General features: G+C 38.6%; 5 protein-coding genes across 16 annotated transcripts; 3 read left to right on the top strand and 2 right to left on the bottom strand.

The window, feature by feature from the left end:
- Positions 1-331: 331 nt before the first annotated feature.
- On the top strand, positions 332-2724 carry LOC100120379 (mesencephalic astrocyte-derived neurotrophic factor homolog). Its single transcript, XM_001603976.5, has 5 exons — positions 332-488; positions 812-911; positions 1309-1433; positions 1510-1651; positions 1729-2724. Exons 2-5 carry the CDS (start codon positions 830-832, stop codon positions 1902-1904), a joined length of 525 nt encoding a protein of 174 aa, XP_001604026.2. The 5' UTR covers positions 332-488; positions 812-829; the 3' UTR covers positions 1905-2724.
- LOC100678790 (sushi, von Willebrand factor type A, EGF and pentraxin domain-containing protein 1) lies at positions 2489-16623 on the bottom strand. Its single transcript, XM_003424281.3, has 33 exons — positions 16403-16623; positions 15649-15936; positions 15274-15529; positions 14147-14356; positions 13671-13838; positions 12298-12480; positions 11186-11401; positions 10868-11068; positions 10540-10788; positions 10200-10439; positions 9901-10116; positions 9734-9825; positions 9407-9656; positions 9033-9245; positions 8802-8963; positions 8403-8699; positions 8052-8194; positions 7865-7964; positions 7426-7639; positions 7114-7271; positions 6954-7042; positions 6759-6868; positions 6322-6494; positions 6019-6233; positions 5476-5683; positions 5226-5399; positions 5032-5123; positions 4822-4958; positions 4437-4752; positions 3700-4353; positions 3443-3617; positions 3102-3284; positions 2489-3030 (listed from the first exon to the last, which is right to left on the bottom strand). The coding sequence occupies exons 1-33, from the start codon at positions 16601-16603 to the stop codon at positions 2867-2869; spliced, it is 6747 nt and encodes a 2248-aa protein (XP_003424329.1). The 5' UTR covers positions 16604-16623; the 3' UTR covers positions 2489-2866.
- On the top strand, positions 12567-14140 carry LOC103316570. 4 transcript variants are annotated; one of them, XR_004345231.1, is made up of 5 exons: positions 12567-12669; positions 12768-13222; positions 13312-13432; positions 13518-13849; positions 13915-14140. XR_004345231.1 is itself a non-coding variant. In XM_008210790.2 (4 exons), the coding sequence occupies exons 2-4, from the start codon at positions 13092-13094 to the stop codon at positions 13659-13661; spliced, it is 396 nt and encodes a 131-aa protein (XP_008209012.1). In that variant the 5' UTR covers positions 12567-12669; positions 12768-13091; the 3' UTR covers positions 13662-13907. The 4 variants fall into 4 exon arrangements, 2 of the variants coding, with proteins under 2 accessions (XP_008209012.1, XP_031781557.1); XR_004345232.1 differs by having other exon boundaries at positions 12608-12976; positions 13034-13222; XM_008210790.2 differs by lacking the exon at positions 13915-14140 and having other exon boundaries at positions 13518-13907.
- Positions 16603-24270, top strand: LOC100678822. Of its 7 annotated transcripts, none has more exons than XM_008210788.4 (8): positions 16603-16765; positions 21357-21618; positions 21717-22013; positions 22097-22208; positions 22359-23126; positions 23208-23398; positions 23490-23820; positions 23927-24270. In XM_008210788.4, exons 2-8 carry the CDS (start codon positions 21362-21364, stop codon positions 24188-24190), a joined length of 2220 nt encoding a protein of 739 aa, XP_008209010.1. In that variant the 5' UTR covers positions 16603-16765; positions 21357-21361; the 3' UTR covers positions 24191-24270. The 7 variants fall into 7 exon arrangements, with proteins under 7 accessions (XP_008209010.1, XP_008209011.1, XP_008209009.1 ...); XM_008210789.3 differs by having other exon boundaries at positions 16634-16760; XM_008210787.3 differs by lacking the exon at positions 16603-16765 and adding an exon at positions 16930-17037.
- Positions 24212-27126, bottom strand: LOC100120457 (protein SHQ1 homolog). 3 transcript variants are annotated; one of them, XM_008210784.4, is made up of 9 exons: positions 26699-27126; positions 26481-26623; positions 26214-26404; positions 25939-26141; positions 25462-25866; positions 25264-25387; positions 25039-25202; positions 24802-24962; positions 24262-24723 (listed from the first exon to the last, which is right to left on the bottom strand). In XM_008210784.4, exons 2-9 carry the CDS (start codon positions 26621-26623, stop codon positions 24516-24518), a joined length of 1599 nt encoding a protein of 532 aa, XP_008209006.1. In that variant the 5' UTR covers positions 26699-27126; the 3' UTR covers positions 24262-24515. The 3 variants fall into 3 exon arrangements, with proteins under 3 accessions (XP_001604098.2, XP_008209006.1, XP_031781550.1); XM_001604048.5 differs by having other exon boundaries at positions 24212-24723; positions 26481-27125; XM_031925690.2 differs by having other exon boundaries at positions 26475-26915.
- Between the last annotated feature and the right edge of the window lie 94 nt (positions 27127-27220).

Below are 27220 nucleotides of genomic sequence, written 5' to 3'. Positions count from 1 at the left end.
ACACTTGATAGCTTGGATTTTCTGTAAATTATATTTTTTATTAAACAAGAAGTTTTAGAATGTTTTTAGGATGTTCAACCTAAATGACAAACAGTGCTCTTTTTTATATCAACATGTAACAAACATAATTTATTTTGTGATAATAATTTTTTATCTCTTCCCAGATGAATTCTTTCGGACTTTATAATTATTTAAAAGCGTAAATTTATTTGTAACCGATTCAGAGACCATTCAAATTTAGCGCTAAAATTGCAGAATAATCCAGCTGACCAATTGGCTTGCGCTCCGTAATGATTGGACATGGTGGACGACGGCCAATGAGCACACGCCAGCTGGGTGATCTCTGGGCATTTGACAGAGGAATCAACGTGTATAAAATTGCGGTAGGCGACCAAGCCGTGAAAAGACATTTTCCGTGAGGCATAATAACGAACAAGTTCTCAAGTGCTGTTCGCTTTTATTTTTTTCTAATAATTGTTAAGGGATAGGTGCGTTTTCTTTATTAACATATTTTCTGTCAACCATCACCAAAACTGCCGTGCATTTTCTTTTCTAACCTATAGTCGAGAACTATAACCTAACAGTGTGTAACCGATTACAGCGAAATTTTGTTCAAACTTTTTTCTTTTTTATTATTTGTTGTTGAATTTTGATAAAAAATACTTGCTCGGGTCGATAGTTGTCTTGCCCGTTGTTTATACTTGTTGTCATTGATTATTTCTCGATAAGGTAGCGAAAATGCCACGTCTTGAGTGATGGAGGTAACTGTAATTTTTTGTTAAATTTCGCTACAATCTTTTCCTTTTTTCAGTTTAAAACACAAGCCAAAATGAAGTCAGTATTGTTATTAGGATTGTCAGTGCTGGTGGCTGTCAGCACAGTATCGGCATTAAAAGAAGGAGAATGTGAAGGTAAAGTATACATCCATAATTTTTAACACTTTCAACTTGTATATTTTAAATAAAACACTGGATAATATAAAAATCACAATGAAAATTTGAATTTACTGGTATATTTGAGTAAAATTTGTATTTTGATGATTTGAGTTTTAATATCAATAGAATATGTATATGATTGACATTAAAATATGATACGATAAAATCCTTTTTATTGTATTAATATTGTTCTGAATTTTCTACAAATATAATGTATCATATCCATTATTTAATCATTTAATATATTGATTTAATCGAATAATTTAATAGACCTTTTAAATTATTTATTCAAAGATAATATAATTAATAAATAAAATTATTAAATGTTAGTTCAAAGATTGTTATTTTATTAAAATATACTTTCTATTTACAGTTTGTGTGGCTACTGTTAATAAGTTTGCCAACACATTAAGCAATGACGTAAAGAAGGACCATAAGAAGATAGAAACAGAATTCAGAAAGTTCTGTAAAGGTACAAAGTCCAAGGAGAATAGATTTGTAAGTGACAATTAGTATTTTCAAGAAGTAATGGTTCAAAATCAAAAGCAAGAATTCTAATGGAAATTTTTTTTAGTGCTATTACTTGGGAGGCCTTGAAGAATCTGCAACAGGTATACTAGGTGAACTGAGCAAGCCTTTGTCTTGGTCTTTGCCAGCAGATAAAATCTGTGAGAAGCTAAAGAAGAAAGATGCTCAGATCTGTGATTTGCGATTTGGTACGTAGCAGAATTTATTAATAATGTTCTCTTAAATAAAGAAGCAGTGAATTTACGTTATTTTTCGTATATTTCAGAAAAACAAATTGACTTAAACACAGTGGATTTGAAGAAACTAAAAGTAAGAGACTTAAAGAAAATTCTTAACGATTGGGATGAAACGTGTGATGGTTGTATCGAAAAATCTGACTTTATAAACAGAATAGAAGAGCTCAAGTCCAAATACTCTAAGAGCACGAAGTCAGAATTATGAACTTCACCTTGACATTTAGATCAATTACATCATCACAACTAAACCTTTTTCATAAATCATCTCATCATGTGAAGAATTCTCGAGTAGCTCAGATGTTCTTCGCGTAATTTATTAAGCTGCATTAATTTTGAGCTCTCCGACTGTTATAATGATTAAAGATCTGTTCGTCATTGGGAAAATCAGATTTTTCATTCAGAATCATGAACATAGCTTTGATTAACCCTTGTTGAGCAAGTCTGATAGAAATCTTCCATTATTTTATAGAAAAATACTTAATTAGTTTTGGGCATCATGTGGTTTTTATTTGTATACATTTTTCATCTGGCTGGCTAATTGGGAATGTTACCCATGCAAACAGAAACTACTTCCTTATTGACTAGCACTGAGGCTTGTATTTGAGATTCCAACAACCGTTTGTATATTTCTTATCGTCTTTACAGACCCGTATGTCTGTGATATTACTATTCGTCCGATAATTTCTACATTTCAAATTGTTCAATAATAGTTTTGTATTATTAATGGAATCACAAAATGAGTTTTAAATTATAATGTACTTGAAGAACATGAGAGTTTTGATGTTCGCGCAAATATTTACGGTTTTTCATCGACTTGATAAAGTGAGTGACCAAAAAGTCTCAAATACAATTTATGGAAAAATTAAATAGATAATCGGCGACAATTGTACATTTACACGTCAGTCTTGACAAAAAACTGGCATGAAGATATGGGTTGAATACTAAAAAAAATGAATGTTGATGCAATAAGCGAAGATATATACATGTGTTTATAATAAATTGATCTTTATTTATAACATACACAATTTTTACAAATGCTTTTATTTATTTAACCTACATTTAGAATAATAAACTTATATGTATTAGGAAATCGTTAAAAAACTATAGCTTCTTAAACTGTTTAAATGCAGTTTAAGTGCAGTTAGCGCGTTTAAAAATCTGTTTATTTTATATACATTTGGGTAAATTGCTCCATTTCCCACCTCGATTACACACAATAAAATCTCGGAATTTCCCATTAGGGCAAATGTAAATTAAACGGTCTTGATATAGATAAGAATTGCCTTGTATAGAAGCGCCTACTGCAAGTTGTGGCTTCCCACAAGATATTCCTGAGATAAATCATTAAATATAACAACATGCATTGAAACATAAAAAAAATTATTGTATTTATAAAACTCACTGGCACATCTTCCATTTACTTTAGACCATCTACCGTTGACTAAGCATCGTGAAGTAAGTTGTCCAAAAATTCTGTAGCCGGACACGCATTGATAAAAAATTGTACTGCCAAGCGTTAGCGATTCAGAATTGGCAGTTTTCAATTCTGCATATGGCACTTTTGTAGGTTTTTCGCAAGTGACAGCTGTGTAAAGATGTAGAGTCCATTATTAGACAATTATTTTTTATTAAATAATAAATGGGATGCTATACAGTATGTGTAAATTTCTATATTCATAATTCGACGATTTATGTTAACTGTTTTTTTTTTCATTTAACATTAGAATTAAAGGAATAACTAACGTTTGCAACTCGGAATGGTAGACCATGTTCCATTTGCTAAGCAAATCGATTTTTCGGGACCTGTTAAAATGTATCCTGGATTGCATTTAAAAGATATAGTTTCATCGATTTCTTTCACCTCGACGTCACGTTTTTTTGTGTCATTTCCAGTTTCTAAATCTCCATTCAAAAGTAACTGAAATGCAATTTTTATTTTTATTTATACACGATATGAATAACATAAATAACAATATATGAGAGAAATATTTCTATTTTACTTTCGGTAATTGGCATTTATGAGCTGCGCAAATACTCCTTTGATCGTTCAAAATCATTTTTACCGTCTCATTTTCGTCCAAAGCAGAATTCAAAAATGTCCAGGTCCCTTTTTTGCCACATTGCCATACAAACTCTAAATTATTGCGATTAGAACTATCGATTGGAAAAGTTCTTTTAAAATTATTTCTACACTGTAAGATAACTTTTTCTCCGTAGGAATCTCCCTCAAAAAAGAAATCGAAACTTTTTACAAGATTTTTCGATATATCGGTAACATTCTCTTTATCGTAATTTTCAACTTCTTCATCAGGCTGATATTCTTGAGTTTCTATTGAGGATTTCGCTGTATTATTCATAAATATACCGATGACTGGATGATTTTCCACGGAACATCGCAGCGGTTCACATATCACATCTTCGCCACTCCATATTTCGTTTTCGGTACAATTCTGAATAACCGATTCGGTCATGGCTTCATACCCATCGTTACAAACAATTTTGATTTTTGCGCCAGGAACAAAGTGGCCATTTAAAATATTCGTAGTAATGTTTACTTTAGATTGAGTGGCGTTTTCGTCTTCCTTGTCTACAAAACTGTAATTATGAGGCACCTCATCTAAAAGTGTTTCAACCGTGGTACCATTTTCTTCGTCCTGTCGTGCAACATAGTCAATTAAAATAATACTGAATCAGTATGTATAGACGAAAAATAATTGAAATGTAACGGAATCATTACCACTTCCATAAGATAAATCCTTGCGTTTTCGGGTGTATCAGGGGGCGAGCACCTTAATGGGACACAATCGGGTACGAGTCCAGTCCAGGCTCCACTGGTCGTACACTGGAGCTTGAATTCCGCGAGGAGGTTGTGATTACCCTCGAATTTGTAACCAGGTTTGCAGGAGTAAGCCACGACGTCTCCGTAAAAGTAAAGCGGCTCAGCGTCGGCTCCGAGTCTCATCTTCGCGATTCCCAACGGAGTCCCAACGCTGTAGTCTGATGCCTCCGAGGAATCCGAGGAGATATTCACGACGATGCGACCGTGACTAACTCTGTAGTTGAAATTTCATACTTGAACTCAAATTTCAGAAAAAAATGTTGTTTAGGATTTCGATTCTTACTCTTTCGGAGGTGGACAACCCGTTGATATGCAGGATGGCCTTTTGTGGTCCCATGTGCCATTTTCGAGACACGTTAACAGCTTATGTCCGTGCAAGAAGTATCCTGAGTCGCATTTGAATTCGAGCTGTTGACCTACCTGAATTAAGAATGAACTAAATATGCAAAGAGTTGTGAATTTTTTATGAATAACACTTATCGATTGAAAATACCTGAAGTATAGATAGATCGTCTCTGTCGTGCTCGACGATAATGTATTCTATATCACCATGATCGGGAGCCAACAAATTTTTACAAGTTACTCCTGAATATAAAAAAAAAACAAGATTATTCATTACACTCCGTATGTGTGAACATTGTGCGAAAACAATTTACTTTTTGTATTCATTCATCTTTTGTTATGTACCTATGCAAAACGGAGTAACTCCGCTCCACTTTCCATCAGCTTTGCAAATTCTCTGTGGATTACCCCTAAGATTGTAGCCTTCATTGCAGTGATACGTAATTTTATCACCGTACATGTAAGATCTGCCTTCTACGTGGCCTCTCAAAAAGTATCCCGGAAATGGACAATTCACTCCTAAATCCATACGAACGTCTTTAAATAAAAATCACACGAAACATGCATATCAATTTTTTATCAATCATAAACTTACGCACGCAGTTAGGCACTTGAAAGCCTTCCCAGTGACCATGCTTCAAGCATTTTCGTTTCAAACTCTTCATGTGTTCGTAATTTTTACGTATTTCATAGCCAGTCTCGCAAGAATAAAGAACTTCTAATCCATCTTGTGTTATATTGAGGTAACCTTTGAAAGGTGCCACCGGCAAAGGACAGCCTTGACAAAATGTACTATCCATGATCTTTTATAAAACGAATTTTGAGTTAATTGTGTGTTTATAAAACAGTACTGTATTAATAAAGTATTTAATTGTCATTAATAAAGCACGTTTAATCAAATTATGCCCTCCGGTTGGATTTACAATCAATTCAAAATATGAACTGGAATTCGGACACATTGTATATATATATATGCGTGTGTGTGCGTGCGTGCACGTGTAATTATAGACTTATGAAGTGTATTATTATTACAAGTTAAGCGAAGTTTCAAGGATAAAAGTTATTTTATTATTTAAAGTTTATATTCGTTATACGTACAGATAATTTTGTAGCAAAACTAAATATAATTACTACTCACATCTACTTTTCCCCTAATATGCTCCTGCAATTGCGCCCACGCAATTAATGACCCATAGTATTCCTGGCAAGTTTTACTCAATTGACTTATGTAATCAGCTTCAAGTTTAAAATCCCAAATATCCAATAAAAATAGTTTGCCAAGGAATGATTCAGATTCTGAAAAACCTCCGGCAACTTCATCCTGTTCTTGGCCAAAAACAAAAGTTCCCCCGGCTACAATAAAACAAATTAAGAAGTGTACAGAATTTAAACAGGTATTTGTATACAATATAGTACGGCAATGCAATCGGTCATGATATACCTTGAATTTCCGTATCTTTTGCCAAAAACGTTCCATTATCTGCAAGAATACCGTCGACGTAAAATTGCCAGGAACCCAATTTGTTTTCCCAATTGACGCAAATGAAATGCCAATAGCCGTCGTTCATTCGAGCGTCAGTAATAACCTTCTCTCCGTTCACGTACAAAACAAATCTGCGCATAAAAAAATCTGTATATCCGCGCTAGCCTGCTACTGAAGTTTAATCAATGTAATTTAAAAAAAAATGCGAAATAACGTGTATATTGCGTGTTTTTTTTTTTAATATTGAAGGAATATGTTTGAGATCCATTTGTATGTTTATAGCACAAGCACCCACTACTCGTTTTATTAAAAACAATAAAAGCAATAAATTTTACTTCATTGTACACAATTCGGCTGACTACAGCAGAGTTATTGACATATTGAATATTACAAACCCATTGTAGTCCGTCAAGGTGAGTGCATTGTCCTGCGAGAGTGTTGCGTAGGAAACTACTGTTCCGTAATTGAAAGGATCGATTGATTGTAACCAGAAGCACACTGTAAACTAATATTTTCCTGGTTTAATTTTCCTGCCATTTATACGGCAAATATTCGCTTGCTATGGCGGCAGTGAAAAAATAATGTTTTACCTCCGATACATTTTTTTTTGGACCAGGCATTATTACGAAATCATTTATACCGGATCTTGAAAACTGCAATATATAATCAGATGATAATTCTGAAAAATATAAGCTCGTTTTATCGAAATTACCATCTCCTCTCGATGTTTAAAAAAGAATATATTTCTACCTGTTTCGCATTTAGATCCTGTGAATGGGACTCGACAATTGCACGTATAGCCTGATGAATTATTGATACACGTCCCGTTATTTTGACATGGATGATTCGCGCAATGATCGATTCTAGTATAACAGCCTCTACCCGTAAAACCAGCAGGACATTCACACCTGAAACGCAAAGCAAACGCCATTAGTTAATAAAAAATGTACTCTACGGGATAATTTAATTGTAGATCGAAATATTTTATCAGAAAATTAAAAAAATTCGCGCGTTAAAAGAGAATGAAAATATCTGAACCACAGCTGAGAGTACGAGACGAACCTGTAGTCACTCTTATCTGCATTCTCTTTCAACACGTTAACGCATATTTCATTGAGATGACAGGGGAGCCAGTCGCAGGGCAGCAAATTACAACGCATCCCCAAATAGCCCGGCCGACAGAAGCACTTCCAGGTGCCGTTGACGCTGCGACAAGTCGAATTCATTTCGCAAGGCGAAGGCGAGCAGTGATTCACTGCGACCTCGCAAAAATTGCCTGCAAAATAAAGGCATTGCTTCGTCACGGATAAAGCGCAAAAAATATTGATCCACAGCTGTTATTGCATCTATTGTTTCGTTGCCTAAACTCGTGTATTGGAAACTGCTATAGATTTGAACAAGCCTTGTGCATCTCGTTAGAGGCTTTTACATTTTTTTATAGTAGCTTCCAGTGTATATAAATCGATAGAATGTACATAATTATTAACGTTTATTTTGACACCTTCGAAACCGTCTTGACAGGTGCATGTAATATCCATGTCAGTACTCAAACATGTACCACCGTTTCGACATGGACTATACGAACACTCATTTACCAAAGTCTGTAAATAAAAAAAAATTAGGTTAAAAAATTGTAAAAATAATTATGGTTCAGTTTAATGAAATTCAGTGCCGCGAATTTTACAAACCTCGCAATACGTTCCTGTATAATCTGGTCTGCAGGAACAAAAGTAAGTCCACTGGTTTTGGCTAGTATTCTTCAAAATACACTGGCCAGCACTTGAGCAAGGCGATGAAATGCACGGATTTACAAATATTTCACATCGAGAACCTATAGTAATCAAAGAGAATCACGTGTTAGTAAATATATTTATTCGAAATAAAAAAAATCTGGTTCGCAAAAAGATTGAATTTAATCCAAAGAATGTTTGTATCATTTTTCGAAAACGGAGAACCAAATCGATGGTTTTCAGCGAATTCGCATATACATAGTTTTATTCGCCATGATTTCGTATCATTACAGAAATAAATGGATTTACCGACGTAATAATCGCGGCACTCGCAGCTAAAGCTGTCCTTTTCTTTCATACAAGTGGCCCCATTAAGGCAGGGATTCGTCCTGCACAAATCGATCTGAGCTCTATTTACGGGCAAACAGTCGGTCATTGCCGTCGTCGCTCTTCCCTCGGTAATCGTATTCCGGGGACACGGCAAACATCGGCTCTGTCCGTATTGCGGCTGGTAAAATCCAATTTCGCAGGATACGCAGGGAATGAGGGAGACCGTAAGATCTGGATGATGCCGTCGTCGAGAGTAATATCCCGGTCGGCATGCCGCTGTGAAGTGTCGTTTTTTCTCAATTACATTATTTTTTTGTCAGAAACTATTGATTTACTGTTAAATTTTCTTATTTTAGATATATGTAAATATATGCTTACGTATGCATTCGGCATAAGATCTTGCGTGCGTTCTCCTCGTGAAAAAATTTATAGGACACTTCTCGCATGCTGTGGCTCCCAATTGGCTTTGGTATTCTCCGATGGGACAAGACTGGCAGTGTCCTCTCGTTGAATTGTGAAATGTTCCAGCAGGACATTTAACTAATCAAATCGCGAATTTTTTAAATTTGCGCGTATGAAACAAGACAATTTTGTGTTATTCTTACTCACCGCAATCATTTTTCTTCATTATACTGCCAGGCTCGCATATTTCCAGCGGATCATTAAATAATACATGAAGGTTTAATGCCAATTTTCCGATTTCTTTGTTCGTATCACTATCCAGCAAGTCCAGCTGCCCGGATTTGGTCAGCGATTGAATTTTTTCTCTTAATTTCATGATCCCAAGTCGAGTATTATTCTGATTTTGTTCAACTATCTTTGCTACGTTTCATTAAGGGTTTGATCTCATAAATAAACAAGTTCAATTCTTAATTAGTATGCTTCAACTACCTTTACTATATACATTATATAAGTTAGGTTCTATGCAAATACTTGGAATTGAGGGCATCGTGCAAAAGTCAGCAAAAGATAAAAAAACTCACCGATGAATGTAAATCTCATTTCAATTTGTTCTCTCCTCGGCAAATTTCGCAGAATATCGGTCTTACTTTTTCCGTGCCTTTTCAGTCCCCGCTTTTCAATATTGACATCATCCGCTACATTATCAATATTTCTCGTGACACGCGCCACGAATTGTTTGCAGTTTATCTCATGTTTTACATTACATTCTAATTCATTTCCGCAGATACTTATAACGTTGAAATTGTAGCTGTCATTAATGCGTTTTGTAAGCTGATTAAAAAAAATGAAATAAAACAACACTTGTTATAAATTGACTTTTTCTTTAGAATATTGAACTATAAACTTACGTTATCCAGCAACGCCGTATTATCGCAATCAATGGAATCGCCATCTAAAATGATGCTGGTCTCTTGAGAAATTGTGTCAGGAACTTTAATAGCTTTAAAGTGCAAAACAAAGTTTAATAGAATTCTACTTTTTCAATAAGCATGTCTACTTATATGAATTATTATACCAGAACAGTCAGGAATAATAGCTGTATTCCATGTGTGCTTTATCGGGTGGCACGTTACGATTTGAACAGTGTGATTTTTCAATATCTTGTGATGAGGAGTATTAAATGCGAACGCATATCCCTCGTTGCAATATAAGTAGCATTGCTTTCCCTTTTTATTAGTGTTGATACACTCGGCGTGTCCGTTCAGAGGTTTCGGGATGTTATCGCACGCATCTATGAAAGGCAATTTTGCGTTACTCGTATGAGAATATATATATAAATTAATTTTCAGTATAGAAAATGTAAGTCGTTTCTACCTTGTATTGTTAAATTTACAAGGCATTGAGCTATGTTATCGAACTTGTCACCGGCGGTATAAAAAACAGAATGTCGCCTCTCGCTCGTCGTATGAATAGTTCTATTCACTTTCACAGCTAGCCCTGAATTGTCGTAAAAAACAGGCTCGTCCCAATTCGAGCCTTGGACACCTGCAGATTCTGATCCATTAAAAAACAGCTCATTGTTCTCGCAATTTTCCACCTTCGGAGGTTCCTTGTCTTCAAATGGGCCGCGCATATGAAAATTAATAAGTTTTGATATTAGACAAAGTATATAGCTGCAGTAGTCGGTTTTATAACAGTTTCATTAATGACTCACCAACCACGTACACGCTAAATGAACATCTCGCTCTGTTGCCACTGATGTCCTGGGCAATGTATTTAACCGTGTGCTTTCCAATGTGAACTTTCCACGGAAACGTCACGTGCGGCTTGCTCCAAACGTTGCACTTAGATCCTGAATTGTCCGTTGCGTTCGGTATTAACCAACTGACGTAAGCGTAATTTTTGCCAGGCATCGTACTTACAGTGATGTTCGGCGGACAATGCAAAACTGGACGTGTTTTATCTAGAAAAGCGTAAAAGTTCATCACTAGTAGTTATAATAATAAAATGTCAAATTTCGTAAATATTTAAGAAATTTTTACCTATACAACGGCTTACACTGTGTCTTTTTGACCAGGTGCCGTGTCGACCAACGCACATACGCGTTCGCGCTCCTTCGAGTTTGTAGCCTTTTTTGCAAGTGATCGTACAGTTTGATCGAAAAGGCAATTTTTTAGGTCCCATACAACTCTTCGGGTAGATTTCTGCGTTGATTACCGGCTTAAGCGGCTCGCAAAGTGTCGCTAATTTAAACAGAGATGTATCACATTTGTTATATTAATTAATTAAGTCTTCTACTAGAACAAGCTACAAAATGTTTGGCATTACGTGACAGTAACACAGATTTAAATCGTCCTTACGTTTGCATGTTGTCTTTAATCCGTCCCATCTGGACAAGGGTAAACAATTTCGAACTTTACTGCCTCGAAGTTGAAATCCGCTTTCGCATTTGAACAGGCAGCGAGTGTCGATTGGCTGGGCCGCTTTATCGCTGACTATGCTACGGTTATTCTCGTTTTCATGTTCGCACCTGATACGTCCGTTCGTTGGAGCTCGAAGCGCGACGCAAGTTTTCACTGAAAAAAAAGTGCACGTGAAGAACGAGATTTTTTTAACTTATCGCTCGCGAAAATGCTCGCAAAGTGCGTGACTTTTTTGTCGGAATTTAATGTTGTTATCTCGTAAGAAAACTGCGCAAAATTTAATTATCATATTAAAAAAATTACCATATCACCTATTATATAATATTATTGATGCTATAATAATATCTATAATGAATATTTATAATGACGATTCACTCGTATAAATATTGTACAATTTTTTAAAAACGTACAAAATTTTTAAAAACGTTTCACAAACATATTTTATGCACGTTTTTAAAACCATTATAAAAGGTCATATAAACGTTAATAAGGGTTGGTTACTATATTAAAAATTGAAAAGCCAGACATTTCCAACGTCTTTCAAACTAGATTCACAAACCTTAAAATGGCTTAGAGTAAAACCTTTTTTTAGCGTTTTAAAGCGGTTCTGTGCTATCAGGGGTAAGATTGACCGAGTGTGCATGAAATGTTGGGATATAATAATATCAAATTAATTTGATATTATTTCTCTGTTACGTTATTTACGTATATCTGCGAACGATAATCATTTCTCTGTAATTGGCTAAATTTTGATTAAATTTGCATCGTGGCTCGTCATATGTATATAATAGGTGTGTGTGTGTGTGTGTGTGTGTGTGTGTGTGTGTGTGTGTGTGTGTATACCAGGTCACGGCACACAGGCAATTTAATTGTATGGAACTTATATAGGTATATATACTAATCTAAATCAAGTATACCCCTGTAATATGCATGCACATTATTTAATATCACTTTTAAAAAGAAAAATAAATAATAAACTAATATGGTCGTGAAAATGACAAAAAATATCTCTGTAAAACTCCTAATATGTTATTGTATTGTATACTCACTCGCACACTTTGTCTCTTCACCCGACCATCTGCCGTCAGCATTGCACAGCCTAATGCTATCACCTTGAAGCTGAAAGCCTATGCTACAGCGAATGCCACAGGCTGCATTCAACACGTTGGTACAGACATCTTCCTTCACGAAATATCCGTTCTCAGGAGCTCTCAGACGTGGGCAAGTTATCGCTTCCAAACAATGATAAAAATAATAAACAAGACATTCGAAGCGCCACCTGTTACTAACGCCGGTATTACCCCCACCACGAGAGTTCAACTGTTTCTTTTCGACGCGGTCGGCGGTCGCGAACGTGTTTTGACAGCGCGCGTTGGCCCACACTCCACGTGCTAAAATTCAGATTACCCGTACCCCAGCAGGTACTCTGCATACCTATATCAAGGTCTTACCACCGTCTCACGCCTCAGATTTTTTAATTGTCGGATCGTACTTTTATTTTCCACCTTCGAAAAACAAGTCAAGATGCGGATGCTGAATCCTACGCCATCCGAGTTCATGGGCATGATTCTTCGCATCCTCCGTTACGTCTTAGAATGTGTCCCTGATATGACACAATCCAAGAAGAAACAGATGATCCGCATAACGAAGAAGCTATTGACCATCAAAAGGGCGATTCTGAAGAGAAACAAACGAAAGCACACCCGAAGGCAAAGCCGTTACATGAAGGTTGTAACCTGAAAAATCGAGAAAAATTAAATGTGCTGTTTACGTTCGTTTTTGCAGGTTAACTGCAACGCGTGTGCTTGACGGATTTAAATTCTAGCTCGAGTATCAATTTCACATGGATTTTCGAGGCACGAAAGTCTTCGACTTTGTGTCGGCGACGCGAAATCTTACCGAGAACGCGAGAAAGGACAAATTCGCACGGATCGAGTGGCATCGCGATTATCGATGGTTGTGCGACAAATACGTGTAATTGAAACAAGACATTGGTCGAGTTATTATTAGAGGCTATCATACTCATAAGTTCTTTGAAAGTTACCGTGATGTTTATTGTACAGAGAGTTGGGGAGAAAATTGAACGATTTGTGCGATGAAAAAAGATCTTACGAAACGCACAGCACGGCGGGACGCGAAGACAAAAGAACTTGCCTCCCGTTTCCTGAAACTACTAACCAACAAGTGATTAACGTTATACCTACGCTCTCGTTATAGAAAATAATATGCGATCGCAACTAAGTACTTATATCAATATTTTTGTTTCCAGTACGGTTGGCTCTCTCGCAGACCAGACTTTCAGCTGGAAAACTACGGAAGCTACATCGTCAAGTATCCCAACCCTATGGACGAGATCGTGCTCCTCGAGGGCGACGTTCCCACCTTGGCTGTCGGAAAGGGATTTCTGCTTTGATCGACTCACCTTCGCAAATACCGGTTCGTTCGTTGCTGAAACCAGGAGCGCAAATGCAGTCCCTCGACGAGGTCGCCGGAACCTTCCTGGTCACCTGATTGGCGTCTGGACAGGCCACGCACACCACCGACAAGTCTCTGGAACTTTTGCGCATGCCGTATGTACCGTTGGGGCATGCTGGAATCAAAGTATGTGGTTCAATATTTTTTCCCCATCTTATCAATAAATTTCAATTTAAAAACAAAATCTTCAGGTGCTTAGTCTTATACTCTAACAAAATGCGTTGAAAAAATGTGCTACACAAGCGATGGACGAATCACGCGGATAAATCAAGAAGCGTAAGACGCTCTCGAGCGTCCTAAATCGCTGCGTATCTAGAAAGCGTCGTCGGCGAAATCATAGGATTGACTATCGCGCGCCGCGAAAGTGTGCGCAGCGCAGCACACATACCTATATACAGATACCATACAGTCAATGGAACTTACGCAGACAGGAGCCGGCGAGGCCGCTGCCGAAGTATCCCGCGGGACACATGCAGGCATAATGTCCACTGGCTGTGCCGCAGGTGCAGCTGGCAATCGGATCGCAGCATCCCGAGGACTCGTTAACTTTATCGTGGTTGCTGCTGCTGGCACTGCACAGCAGCTCGCAATCATGCGGATTGCCGACCGGTGCATACACACCGGCTCTCAGATCTGAAACGCAAACGCGATCGGCCTGTTAACGATGCGCCTCAAACCAGCAGTTTGGCTAGGAGATACTCTGTTCTCGGTTGTTGCCGGAGGTATTCTCTGCTCGGTGTATAGTTGGGGCTCGACTTGCTCTTGTGTTTAGCCTTTAGAGGAAATTGAGTAATAGTTGTTGCGCTGTTTTCTTTTTTTAAGAATCGAAAGTTGAACGCGTGTTTTCTTGAAGAGTTTTCAATTCAAAGTAATAGTGCACCTTTTTCGTTTTTTATTTTATTTCCACCGAGAACTAAGCGCCTAATTACCACGACTGCAATCTAGGTTTATAGATTATTGCAGTGATTTAGGAAGTGGGCCATTTCGTATAGAATGTTGTTACATTTATATATCACTATCTTGAGCAGTACTTTTGATAGTTGTGCTGCTACGAGTAATAAAAGTTAAAGCAATCCCGTCGTTTTTGTTAGCTTCAATAATGATCAAGAGTGAAAAGAACGTTTTACTCGAATCATCTTTGATTTTATTTTATCATCTCAGAGCGATCTAAAAGTGTTTAAAAAGTCATATATCCACCAAGCTGAGTCGCACAACGAAGCCTTTCAATCCTGACGTTCTGACATTCATATGATGTATGATTTAATAATTGCGGATCGTCTGAAATCGAACACGGAGTGCCGTAGTGCGTGATGCATGGCGTCAATGAAGAGAATGATTTTTGCACATTTTCGTAACAAAAACTCGTTATATAAAAAATTATGAAAATAATGAAAATTGTGATAACGTTGCTTTACGAGTTGTGTAACATATGAGAAATCGGTATTATAGAAAAAAGTCTCTTCTTATAATACTTTAACAGTTAAAAAAATTACACTTGATTATTTTCAAGCGCCCTATTGAAAAAAATGCGTTTTTTAAACTTAACTTACCTCTGTGCAATGCTTTCCGCGCAAGAGTCTCAAACTCCAAGAAGCTATTCAGGAAGTAGCTGTAGGCGTAGCTGGGCTCGCTGGCTATGTCGCGCAATTCGTCAACGTTTCCCGTCTGAATGCCGAAGGTAAATATTGTAACCCCGAGTCCCTTCAGCAAGTTCGCGGCGTATCGCGGATCGCCTCCGTTGCTGAAACCGTCTGTGACCAAAAATACCACCTTCTCGACGTTCTCCCGGCTGTTCTCCAGAATGGCCTAGATCATATTCAACAGAGTGTTGTGCATGAAAATAAGATTGTACAGCAAACCGTTCGAAAGCTCGAAGGCACACGAGTGTAGTGTTTGTAAAGGAAAGACGATAGAGATGTACTAACAAAGGCCTCCATGAGAGCTCCGTGGGTGTAGGTACCGCCGCCCGTGTAGCTGACGTTGTCCAACTGTTTGTTGAGCAGCTGACACTTCTCGCTGTAGCCGGTGAGCCGCGACACGTAGTCGACGTGCCTGACGATCTGGCCCCTTCCGGCGAACGTGACGATCGACACCCGCGTCCCAGTCGGCTCCATCGTGAAGTCCGACAGCAGCTTCCTCACGAAATTCAATTCGCCTCGGAAGTTTGCCTCGCCCACCGACGCCGAGGCGTCAATTAGAAATACCAACTCCAACTGCGAACGAGTTTTTCGCAGAACAATTCAGTTTAGTCAATTTATACTAGTTTTTTTGACACGCCGTGAACTATCTATTTTTTATTAAAAAAAAAAAAAAATAACAGCAATAATAAAGGCATTACGTGTTTCAGAAAAAAAACTGCGAATTCGCACGCTCCAGGCACATAACGGACGTGGTAAAATAAAAAAAATGTTCAAATATTCGCGTGAACGCGAGAGGCACTTGGAGCGGCAAACAAAACGTCGCCGGAATCTCCGTCATCTATGCTCCCATCAGTCGACAAAAGGAAAAGCCCAGCTCGCGTCTTCCCAAGCTCGGGCAATAGGAGTCCAGCTTATCAGTTGGTCTAATCGCCCGTAAAGCAGCACAATGCAGCGCAGATCCCTCTGTTCGAAGGCGCGGAAAGAAGAAAGGGAACTGCAGCGCGCGAAATTTACGATCTGCCCGCTGCAGGGGTCGTACCTGTTCGGATCGTCTCCTGGCCTCGTCGACGCGCTCCTTGAGCGTAGCCGCGAGGAGTCCGAGGGTGCGTGCTCTCGGCTCGCCGGCGGCGCCCGTCGCCGCCGCCACCGCGCTGCTGGGATTCTGAGCGCCGCCGTCGAGCTGCAGCGCCAGCAACAACAGCACCAGTAGCATCGCGCGGCTTCTCGTGTCCGCAGTCATCGCGAGGACGGCGCGCGACCCTCCTGCATAGTATATACACAGACGTAGACGGTGCGCTGCTCCTGCTGCGGCTCCTATTGTTGTGTGCGGTTCGCTGGAATTATTTTTTGGTCGAGGGAAAATGTGAAAGCTTCGGGAAATCAATGATACCAAGAGTGTAAGGTGATCTGCTTCCGAGGAGTTTCTTCTTTAGATGATTTGTTTTTGTTTGTTTTTCAATCGTTTGCAACTATGCAGATCAGGCGTTGTGTTTTAATTTGCAAGTGCGCGGTAGAGTTGATGTTTGTTGTAAAGTGACATTCAAACGGTATACACACTTGAGGCTTTTACTTAGAACAGTAAAACTCGTCTCGCATCGCGGTACAATTTTTCACGATTTCTCGCTCAAGCCGCACGGAAAATAATCTCTTCGCGAGGATTTCACTCTATAGGAGGTACTCAATTTACCGAGTTCAGTGGCTATAATTTTAGTTAATAGAAAGTGAGAGAGTTATGGTAGTTACCCGCTCGCGGGACCTTACGATGTCAGTGGCAGGGTCCCCCGTGACTTGGATTTATTGAGAATCTAATCGATCCTTTTTATAAATACTGAACTTGCTGATTTCACTCGAGACTATTATGTAGATCCACGTGGATGGCTTTCCGTTGTCCGATCCGATTCTGAAGCGCTGGCGAGGAGCTGAAGCTGTAAGTGCGTCTTTATGTAATCGTTCGTTAATAGCGTTCAAAATCCTTCGGTTAACATGTCAAAATTGCTTCGTTTGAGTATGTTTATGCGATAAATTTTAATGAAAATTGGACGGCGTCGTAAAATATTCAGCGAGCGCTCCGATAATTCATCGGCATCCGCATGTAACGAAAGATAATAAATTAGAACTTAACGAGATCAGTTCTGCGTGCATTAACGCGGCCATAATATCGATTTGCGTAATTACGTACCTTCGAGGATTAAAGAGCGCCGATGTAACGACGTTGAAAAAGCCAACGTCAATAGCGCCCAAAGCTCTCGACGACAGTCTCTCGCGGCCTAAATATACACCTATACGATCAAAGGGCCGGTCGAACTTGGCTTTTTGGCGACACCTCTCGTCGTGCCCACGTGCTTTTACTTATCCCTCGTCGATTTCGTAATCGAAGCGCTGCAGCGTAGCACACATCGCACACGTCTCCGCTGCCCCGCGCACAATAACCGCGTATAGGGCGCTGCGCGTACTTAACAGTATGTATACGACGCCGGTTTTCGAACAACAAAGGCTCGGCAGAACCGAAAATAAGCCTTACCGGTTTAAATATAAAACGCCAGCGAGAGAGAGAGAGAGAGAGAGAGAGAGAGAGAGAGAGACACGCGGTGTCCGTATATTATACAAGAACAATCAATAAAGCTCGGCTATTTCTTCACAGCCCCCGTGAAAGCGCGACTGTGTGTGTGTGTGTTAGAGTCAGCGATAGAGGCTGCGAGAGGAAAAATCGGCGGAAAAATGCCCTCGTCGCGCGCGTAAGCTACTAAACGCGTCGCGCCGCGAAATGCTACTGCGGCCGATCGCAGGCGCCGGCGGCCAAGACCAGATGAACAAGGAACCCTCTGTTCCATTTATAAATGAGAGAGAGAGAGAGAGAGAGAGAGAGAGAGAGAGAGAGAGAGAGAGAGAGAGAGAGAGAGAGATTATATACTCCTGCCGCGCGCACGTGGCTGCTATATATGTATCTATACACGCGTGCATCTGCTCGGTCAAGTAGATCTCCGCGCCGGCGCCTCCTTTTGCCTCTCCTTGTATTATACCTATATACTCGGTGCGCGAGCAACCCATTAGTCTGGGTAGGCGTGTGTAATATATATATATATATATATATATATATATATATATATATATATGCTATATGTACTGACCTCTTGTGTCGTATTATATGCGCCGGGCGCGTCTGGATAACATTTTCGATCCCAGCCGCATGTGTGCTCGTACAAAGACTTTTTTGTGTTGTGGAAGAGCTTCGAGACGCGGGGCCGATTCGACTTCGGGTGATTTTTAAAAGAGAGCGCGTGAATAGAAGTTTGAAGTTATCTAACGCGGCGCACTTATGTTGGAGCAAATGTCGGGTTATTATCGGATGTTAGTTCACGTGTATTATACAGTGGAGTGAATACAATTATGCGATATTTTGAACAAACTTTCCTTTTTCTAAGTGGTCTTCCGTCTCCGTGCGTTGTTATTCAACAGGATACATATACATTTCTATAGTTATAGTTTTGCGGTTTTAATAAAATTAATCCATAGTTTTGATAGCCAAACAGAATACAACTTATATCACTAAAAATTTCAATGAAAAAGTTCGATGACAAATTCAACGTTAAGAAATATTTCTTCTAATCGATAAAACATAGTAAAGGCATCAGGTGCATGTATTTTTCTGCAAAATGCATTTTCACTGAATAAGTATTCAGGGAAATTGACGAGGCGCGCGCGGCGAATAAAAGAGCTCATAGAAAAAACCGCGCACAAAAGTCTTCGTAGAAATCGAGTACATCGTAATCCGAGCGATGAACTCGCAATAATGCGCAACCAATACATACAGTGTCCTGAAATTTCTCTAACCACGAATGTTTATACGTTGTATACGTTTCACCGCGCTCTATTCACTGAAAAAAATTCTCACCAGCAACCGTGGAAACTCGAAAAATAAGGAACCGTCGATATACACATAGAGACTAGACACAAGAGGGGACGGATGCACCACAGCCTCTTGAAGGGGTTAAAAAAGAGTTTCTGCATCATAACGATGATCGCGCACAGCTGCAACCCAACACCATAAGCCGAGAGGCTGCCACAGCGATTATACCGCGGCTTTAAAGATACATAGTCCGTCTTTCTCGTTTGCCCTCTCTCTCTCTCTCTCTCTCTCTCTCTCTCTCTCTCTCTCTCTCACTCGCGCTTGTATACCTATATATGTATATGTATATGTGCTGGGACTAGCGGAGGAGGGATGATGCAGAGGACGACTCTCTCGCTCGCTCGCTCTTCTCTAGCGGATTATAATACAAAAAAGACTCGGAAACGATACAGTTTACGAGGGAGCGTCATACGAAGCGCAAGCGCTCGGTCTTCTGCGCGTCTATAATCCTGATTCTCTGTGTGTCGAGCTTTTTCACCTCTCTTAATTTTTTTGCAGTATGAGATGTAGTTTTGTGAGACCCGGTGACTGATGGCTTGAAGATTCGGCACAATGCAAGTACACAGTTTTTCTATACAAGCGCAATTCGCAGCATCTATTGGCTTTATTGCTATGCAATCAATCGATCATCGAAAATTATTTTTCAATTGAGATCGTTAGGCAAATTGCTTTGTTGAATTATAGCTTTCGAGTCGCGGTTTAGATTGTGTGCTTTTCAAGTTCAATAAATGATCCGTCGATATGCACCTCGAGTTCGCTCGTGCGTGTATTCAGTGGAAATAAATAATAAAGTCTCTCGGAGAAAAGTTTTATATTCTCGCTTTTATCGCTGCGCGATCAGTCTGGCTTTTTGTACGTTTGTTTTATAAAAAGCGAGAGCATCGCTATATCGATCGATTATATTTGCAAAAACATGTTTGCTCCACACGCTCGAACGACGTTTGATAAAATTTTAATATGATGTTACTGAGGCCCAATAAAATATTCGCGGTGAATTTTGAAAATTAATCCTTGCATTCGTTCGGTATATACCCGGTTATCCCCCCTATTAATTATATCTTTTTCCCTATTCCTTATCTGCACTTCTCGGTATAAGTGTCTTATAATCGTTTCATGTCAGAAATTCCCAAGCCAGATGGATCCTTAGATAGATATACGCATTTATTTTGTGTCTCGCTTTCAACGTATACCAGTCGACTAAAAATTGCGTATAGTCTCATTTGCTGTACGTATTTTTTACTGTAATCCAACGCTCCAGTAAACACCCAAGGGTACACACAATCGTGATCGAAGTTACCGAAAAGTCATTAAAAGTTGAGACATTTGAAAATAAATTTTAGCAAACAATCGTCCGCTCTGAAAACTGGCCCATTAAACAATCGGCCGCTGAATATATACAATACCGAGAAAGCCGACGACCCAAGGGACAAAAATCAATCTGACGAGAAGACGCGCGTGTATAATGTAGTTGCAGGGCAAGTACAGCGAACCTTTTGCGATAAAAAGCGCGCGAAGCTCGGTGTCCTTGGACTAGGCGCGCATTCGCGCGACCGGACGCCAGCGTGCACATATTCGAGACATTTTCTTATACGTTTATAGGCGCATCTCGGCGCACGACCGTACACGAGTCTCGATTCCGATCTGACAATGTTCGCGGTGTAGACGAGATGGTTTATGCATCGCGATGCATTTTTACGACCGAGTGAAATTTTAATCGGTTCAAGTACGTGCACGAATCATAACTATTTCCAAACGTCAACGTTTAAGAATGCAGGGAGCGCTTAATTAACGTCGACGTAACACGAGCCATCGAGTGGAAGGCTCGTCAGTTCTGCGTTTCCTCTTATTGCATCTCTCTTGATAAAATCCTGTCCCTATGATGTAAATCATGTGTGTCTGTTCTGAAGTATACTCACGTGTACATCTGCGCGTCAAGATAAGACATCCGTAGCGTCGAAACTTTCTTTAAATTTTAATTTGGCTGTACTGTGTAAGTGCGCATTGTGTAAATATGCGGTTTATAAACAAACGTAAAAGGTGTGTGTAATTAATTAGTAATAAGATGTGTAAAATTTTGACTTTACAGTGAAAATGAGATTGATCATTTTCTTATTGACGGCCTTGTGGTACGACTCGTCTAGTTTTGGCCATGTGCAAGCTGAGCCCAAAAGTAGCAACACTCGTCTCATACCAAAAAGATTCAACAGCAGGCTGTGGAAGCGCCAGGACGACCTTGGCTACCTCGAGCAATGCAGTATCTTACAGTTCTGGGATAAGCAAATCGGCCGCGTCAACGTCCTCGCCTTTTTCGATTCATCCTGGCAGTTCAGCCACCGACAGGCTGCCATGTGAGTATGGCTGATGAAATATTAAAAAAATTAATAACTAAATAAATAAAATAAATACGAAACAAATAATAAGTACTGTTGGTTTACAATTTACGCAGGCTGAAAGTATTGAGGGAACGTTTCGATAAGACGGGCTTTGACAACATTCAATTCTTCGCGATAAACGCTTCGCCCGACGAGTCCCAGTATATCGACAGGGCTGAAGTCGAGGTGGAGGAGGAAACGTGGAAACAGATCTCGCCGAGTGAAGCCGAGGGTCGACCGCCTGTCGTCGTATCGCCCGAAGCGTTGATCGAAGCTCTTGGCCCTGACGTCTACTTCATCCAGGACAACGACGAGCTCCAGATCTGGTCCAAGCTCAGAGCTTTTCGAGACCAGATTCTCGTTATTGATCGGTAAGTTGTCGGAAGCCTGATTGGAATTACCTGTGACTTGGCGATGTTGTTAAAATTGCGACTTCTTGCAAATATAATATCAGTTGTGGACGATTGACCTATCAAGTGATCGTTCCTTGGAGCATTTTGCATTTTCCTTATGTGAAAGCGGCTATCCTGTCAACTTACAAGGACGAACCCTGCGGATACTGCCAGGTATGAATTTGACGCGTTATAATCTAATTAATATTAGGGTAAAAAATTATAAAAAATTTTGAAAGTGTTTTGTAAATTGCATTAACACGTGAGGCTCGTTCCACGTAAATGCACGTACTATTGTATATATTTGACACTGAATGTACAAAGTTTAAGGAAACAGTTTTTGATACAACTTCGACTGATAATAAAGATGCGCAGTCATCGTCCAAATTGGTTGAGCAAACCGAAGACAACGATAATCCATCTACTTTGTCGCAAGAAACAACGACGGTAATTTATGAAGCTGAGAGCTACGATACCACTTTGACTGTAGACGAATCGTCTTCTCCGATCGTTCAGACCGAGCATGAAGTCACATCTTTATCGACCAGTGATAGAAATGACGGAAATGAGACCTCTTCGGTATCACAAGAATCAGAGGACCTACAAATGGAGACTGACGATGGTCAAGCGCCATCGACGATTTACCAAGAATCATCGACATTAAGCGATCTGGTAGAAAATAGCGAATCATCATCGAAAGCGCGAGAATCGACCACAGACATTTCGCAAATTAACGACGGCGAAGAACAATCGACGTATTTTCACGATTCTTCAACCCCAAGTTACCCGGACGAAAGTAACAATACCGAGTCAATTTCTGAGGATCAATCAACCCCAAACATTCAGACTGAAGCGGATTCAACATTTGATACTAGTACCTATTTGTACAGTCCAACATTGCCGGACTCCAATGAAAATGAATCTGCGAACTCTACGGATAACAAAGATGCAGAGGATTATTATAATTCTACTCCTGATAAAGAGTTTGAATACACGACAGAAAATGTTGAAACGCCTGCTACCGACGAGGCATTGATTACTGATACAACAGATGGATTAGAATTTAACAATGCGACTGATCAACTGATTTCGGTCAGTAACTTTCCAAAGTTACTGATGTAATATGCGCCAAATTATTTTTATAACGAAGTTTATGTCTTCTTTTTGCCACAGGAGGTAGAAGTCCAAACTACGACTGATATTTCAAACTCGAGTTCCGAAACAGGAGAATCAAGACTGAAGGACAGCGACGAAATCGAGAGTCGTGATGCTCGCGATGTCCTCAAATCCAGATCGACCAATGCTCGCTCTGTGTCACCAAACGATGGCTCAGAAAACCATCTAGAAATAGTTAACATTAATGAGTACGTAATTAACTTTTTTATTTTCGTGCAATGTTCAATTCAAGAAGTTATTCAGAAACTCGTTTAACATAACTAAATCTCTTTGTCCTAGAAATAATCAAGAGACCCTCGAATCGGATTTCTTGATACCGATCCGGATAATAATGAGGGCGCCTCACGTAGACGAGTACAGCGACCAAACTATGAAGGCGCACGAGTACCTTGTGCTAAAAACTGGCCAGGCTGACTACCATGAGCATCTAGATGAGCCGAAACCCGACGATAACGAAGAGGAACATAGGCCTGTGCGAAAAAAGGCCGAAGCCGTTAGACGGACCTTTGGTAAGGACGAGAGTCCTGGATTCTACGGCGAAGTGGCCGATTACTGGCGCAATTTCGGCAACGAACAGCTTACGCAGTCAAGCGCCGAAGAGGAGGAACAGGTTTGCTAACATTAACTGCACAAATCCAAATGTTTATGAGAAAACTCAATTCTTCTTTTGAGTGTAAACTAGGCTTATGATAAATTCTGTGCGTTTGTGTTAACAGGATTTGGAAGATTATACCGATGATGGAGTAACATTATCTCCGACTACACTATCTCTAAATGATGAAAGAATTAACGTAGAAAATCAATACGACAATCCCGAGGTGGTACCAATAGGCCAAGTAGGAGTTGATGACGGAACTGCTTATGATCATAATTCTGACTTGAAAGAAGAAGTCGATGTAGTTGACGAAGAAGCTAAAAGCAAATTGATAGCACACTACAGCAAGTTATTACCATGGCTGTATTATGTTTTAGCTAAGTAAAATAACTTAATTTATTGAGTAATGTAATAAAAATGTAGTATATTTACTCCTTAAATAAATATTCTTTTTTTATAAACGTATATTTAAATTATTTTCGTGTAACAAAAAATCTTCTACAATAAACTTGTATAATTAATGAATGCTATAAAATGGAAGCGTAGACATACCGAATCTAGTAAATAAACCAATATATTATTCCAATGCAAAAATAATTCTGCATTTTCGTTATATCACCACTATTACTATCATAATGATTATTCATTTGTAAATGCAAATAAATGAATAAGGTTTGTACCATAATCTCAATGTGTTACGTATAAAAAAATTAATTGGGCTCATCGTCAGAGTCGAGCGTACTGTTGTTACTACTATTGTTCATATGGATTATTTTACTATTGGTACTACTGGAAGAACTGCTATTCGAGGAGCTGCTGCTACTTGTACTGCTACTGCTTGTGGAAGAACTGCTTGAAGAACTATCTGAATCCGAATCTTCAGTATCTTCACTTAGTTGAGGATTAACATTTTCAGGCCTGTAAAAAAGAAAAGCAATAACGTTAAGCATGAAAGAAAATATTGCAATAGATAGCTAAGTATTTAATTCACTATACTTTTTATACTTGTTGTTTTCATTGTTTATAATCAATTTTTCCATGTCCTCTGGCAATGTATACAATTCATTTTCAATGACTAAATCTTCTTTTTGTACAGAATAAGCAGCTTCTTCTAATTCAATAAGATCTAAACCTAATTCTTCTTTCTTAGGGTTTATCTAGAAAAGTATATTTACGAAATTATATTGTTGTTGTACCCTGTAATCTAAGAAACGTACGATTGTTTTAACTTACACTGTCTAACGCTGAATTAAGTTCTTCAATTTTGGAATTTGGCACTTGTTGTAACCATATTAAATAGTCTTTAATATACAACTGGTTTAAAATATATCTTGGTTCATACGAGTTATTAAAAAGGGAGTGTATTTCGCAGAACCGTTTCATTATATATTTTTTTCCTGTGAAATATAAGAATTATTATAAAATTCAAATTAATAGTATGGTTATTGAAATATTTACCTAATTTAACAACTTTTTTAACATCCTCAAAAACTTTCATCGATAAATCCCAATTTCGGACCAGTGGATAACATAAAGATCTTTTTATGTTGCTCAAAATTGCATCATTTAAGTTGGTAAAACTCTAAGAATCGAAATATTATTAAAAACAAGAGAAAAAGCTTTGCTAAAGTTGTAAAAACAGCCGCGTTAGTTTACCTGAAACCAAGATAAAGTTGAACTCAATTTGTTTATTGTCCAACCACTCTCCACAGTGTTATCTCCAAGTGTTGTCCGACAATTGTAACAACTAGCAAATAATATATCAATCATACTATACAGTGCTGTCTTAATTTCATTCTCGTCAAGTAAATATTCTTTGTTTGGTAATTCTTTAAGTAAATCTTTTTCTTCACCAGTTAATTGCACATCTTCCGCTGCCAGTTTGTCCCATTCACATTCATAAGTCAAATACGGTTTAACAGAATCAGATTCAACTAAGTCTGCCATATAGTGCTCTTCATTAAAACTCTCCAATTCATGCTGTTCACGCAACTTTTTTCTATCTTCTAGTAGAGTCTTGTCTGGCAAAGGTAAATCTACGATTTCTTTAATCCAACCATCCTGCAAACAAAATGGGTAATCAGATACAGATGTTTCACAACTAAATTTGTTGTAAGACTTATATTTACATACTTCAAAAGCTCCTAAGGCTCCAGAAATCTTATTTGCAAAACCATACTTTGGAGAATGCAGGGATATATCAATGCTTTCAGTTAAGGGATTTTGTTTAGTGTACCATTCGTTACCAGCATCACCCATCATAAGGCTTTCATTCTCATCTTCACCATTTGTTTTATTATCATTGATTTTCTCATCGGCAGTTGCGCATGGATTGCCTTTAACAGAATATTACATGGATCATCAATTTAGTAATCCTATAGATAAATAAAACCATAATTTATGCATACTTATAACTTCAATCGTAGGAACTAAATTATTTTTCTTCTTTGGTGGAGCAAGTAAAGTCGTAATCATATCCAAATTTTCAAAATGTTCCCCTTTGTGAACTTTGGAGAATTTCAAAGTGAAATCTCCTTTCTCGCAATCATAATCACCTGTTGATGCATCATTTTCCTCAATTTTTCCAGGAAGATTCAGTCTACGATGCACAGAATTAAATAATGTTAGAAAAGCATGGTGATATAGTTAATAAAATGTGACAAACTCACTTTTACCTTAGATAGTATGGAGTAGAATAAAATCGAAAATCAGTTCCATCAACATGGACCACAGTATCCTTTATATTTGCATATGGTGCATGAATGACAACAGTAACCTCATTATCCGTTTGTGACAATTCGAATCGGGGTGTCAACATCTTGCAGAATATTTATATTCGAGTAGGTATTATATGAAACACTTGCTAAAAAATTTGTTTACAATAAATTCTAACCTTCAAATATCAACGCTTTTAAACTTTGTATATGTATTTATATCGTTGTAAATTGACATTTACAATAACATGTATCAAAAGTTAATAGATTCTTATACATGCTAAAAATCAATACGAGTTTGTAATGAATTGAGTTTACAAAACTATCGATTTATGCTATTTTAAAAAATTCTACACAGTGTATATGTGTATATGATCCCATCGTCGATCCGCGTGTGTATATTTTCGTTCTGTTTCTGCTTATCTATATTCGCCTTGTTAAGTATCCTTCAGCGCCACGAAGTACATGTAAAAGTAAACGGAGTGGTGAAGTTAGGAACCCTGAGTAGGGTGTAAGATACAGCAGCGCCATGAAGTCCATGTGCAATTAAATGGTGTGGAGAAGTTAGGAACCCTGAGTAGGTTGTCGTTAACAAGGCGAATATATATAGTATATATAACGCTTTCAGCGGAAAAAGCGGCATAATTTAAAAACTTTTTTATCTCACTTTTTGACACCACGTAAAACATAACAAACACAAC

The sequence above is a fragment of the Nasonia vitripennis genome (assembly GCF_009193385.2).
Source record: "Nasonia vitripennis strain AsymCx chromosome 3 unlocalized genomic scaffold, Nvit_psr_1.1 chr3_random0004, whole genome shotgun sequence".
Lineage (NCBI taxonomy): Eukaryota > Metazoa > Arthropoda > Insecta > Hymenoptera > Pteromalidae > Nasonia > Nasonia vitripennis.
The sequence above is the reverse complement of the archived record's forward strand: the minus strand, read 5'-3'. Positions and strand labels throughout refer to the sequence as shown.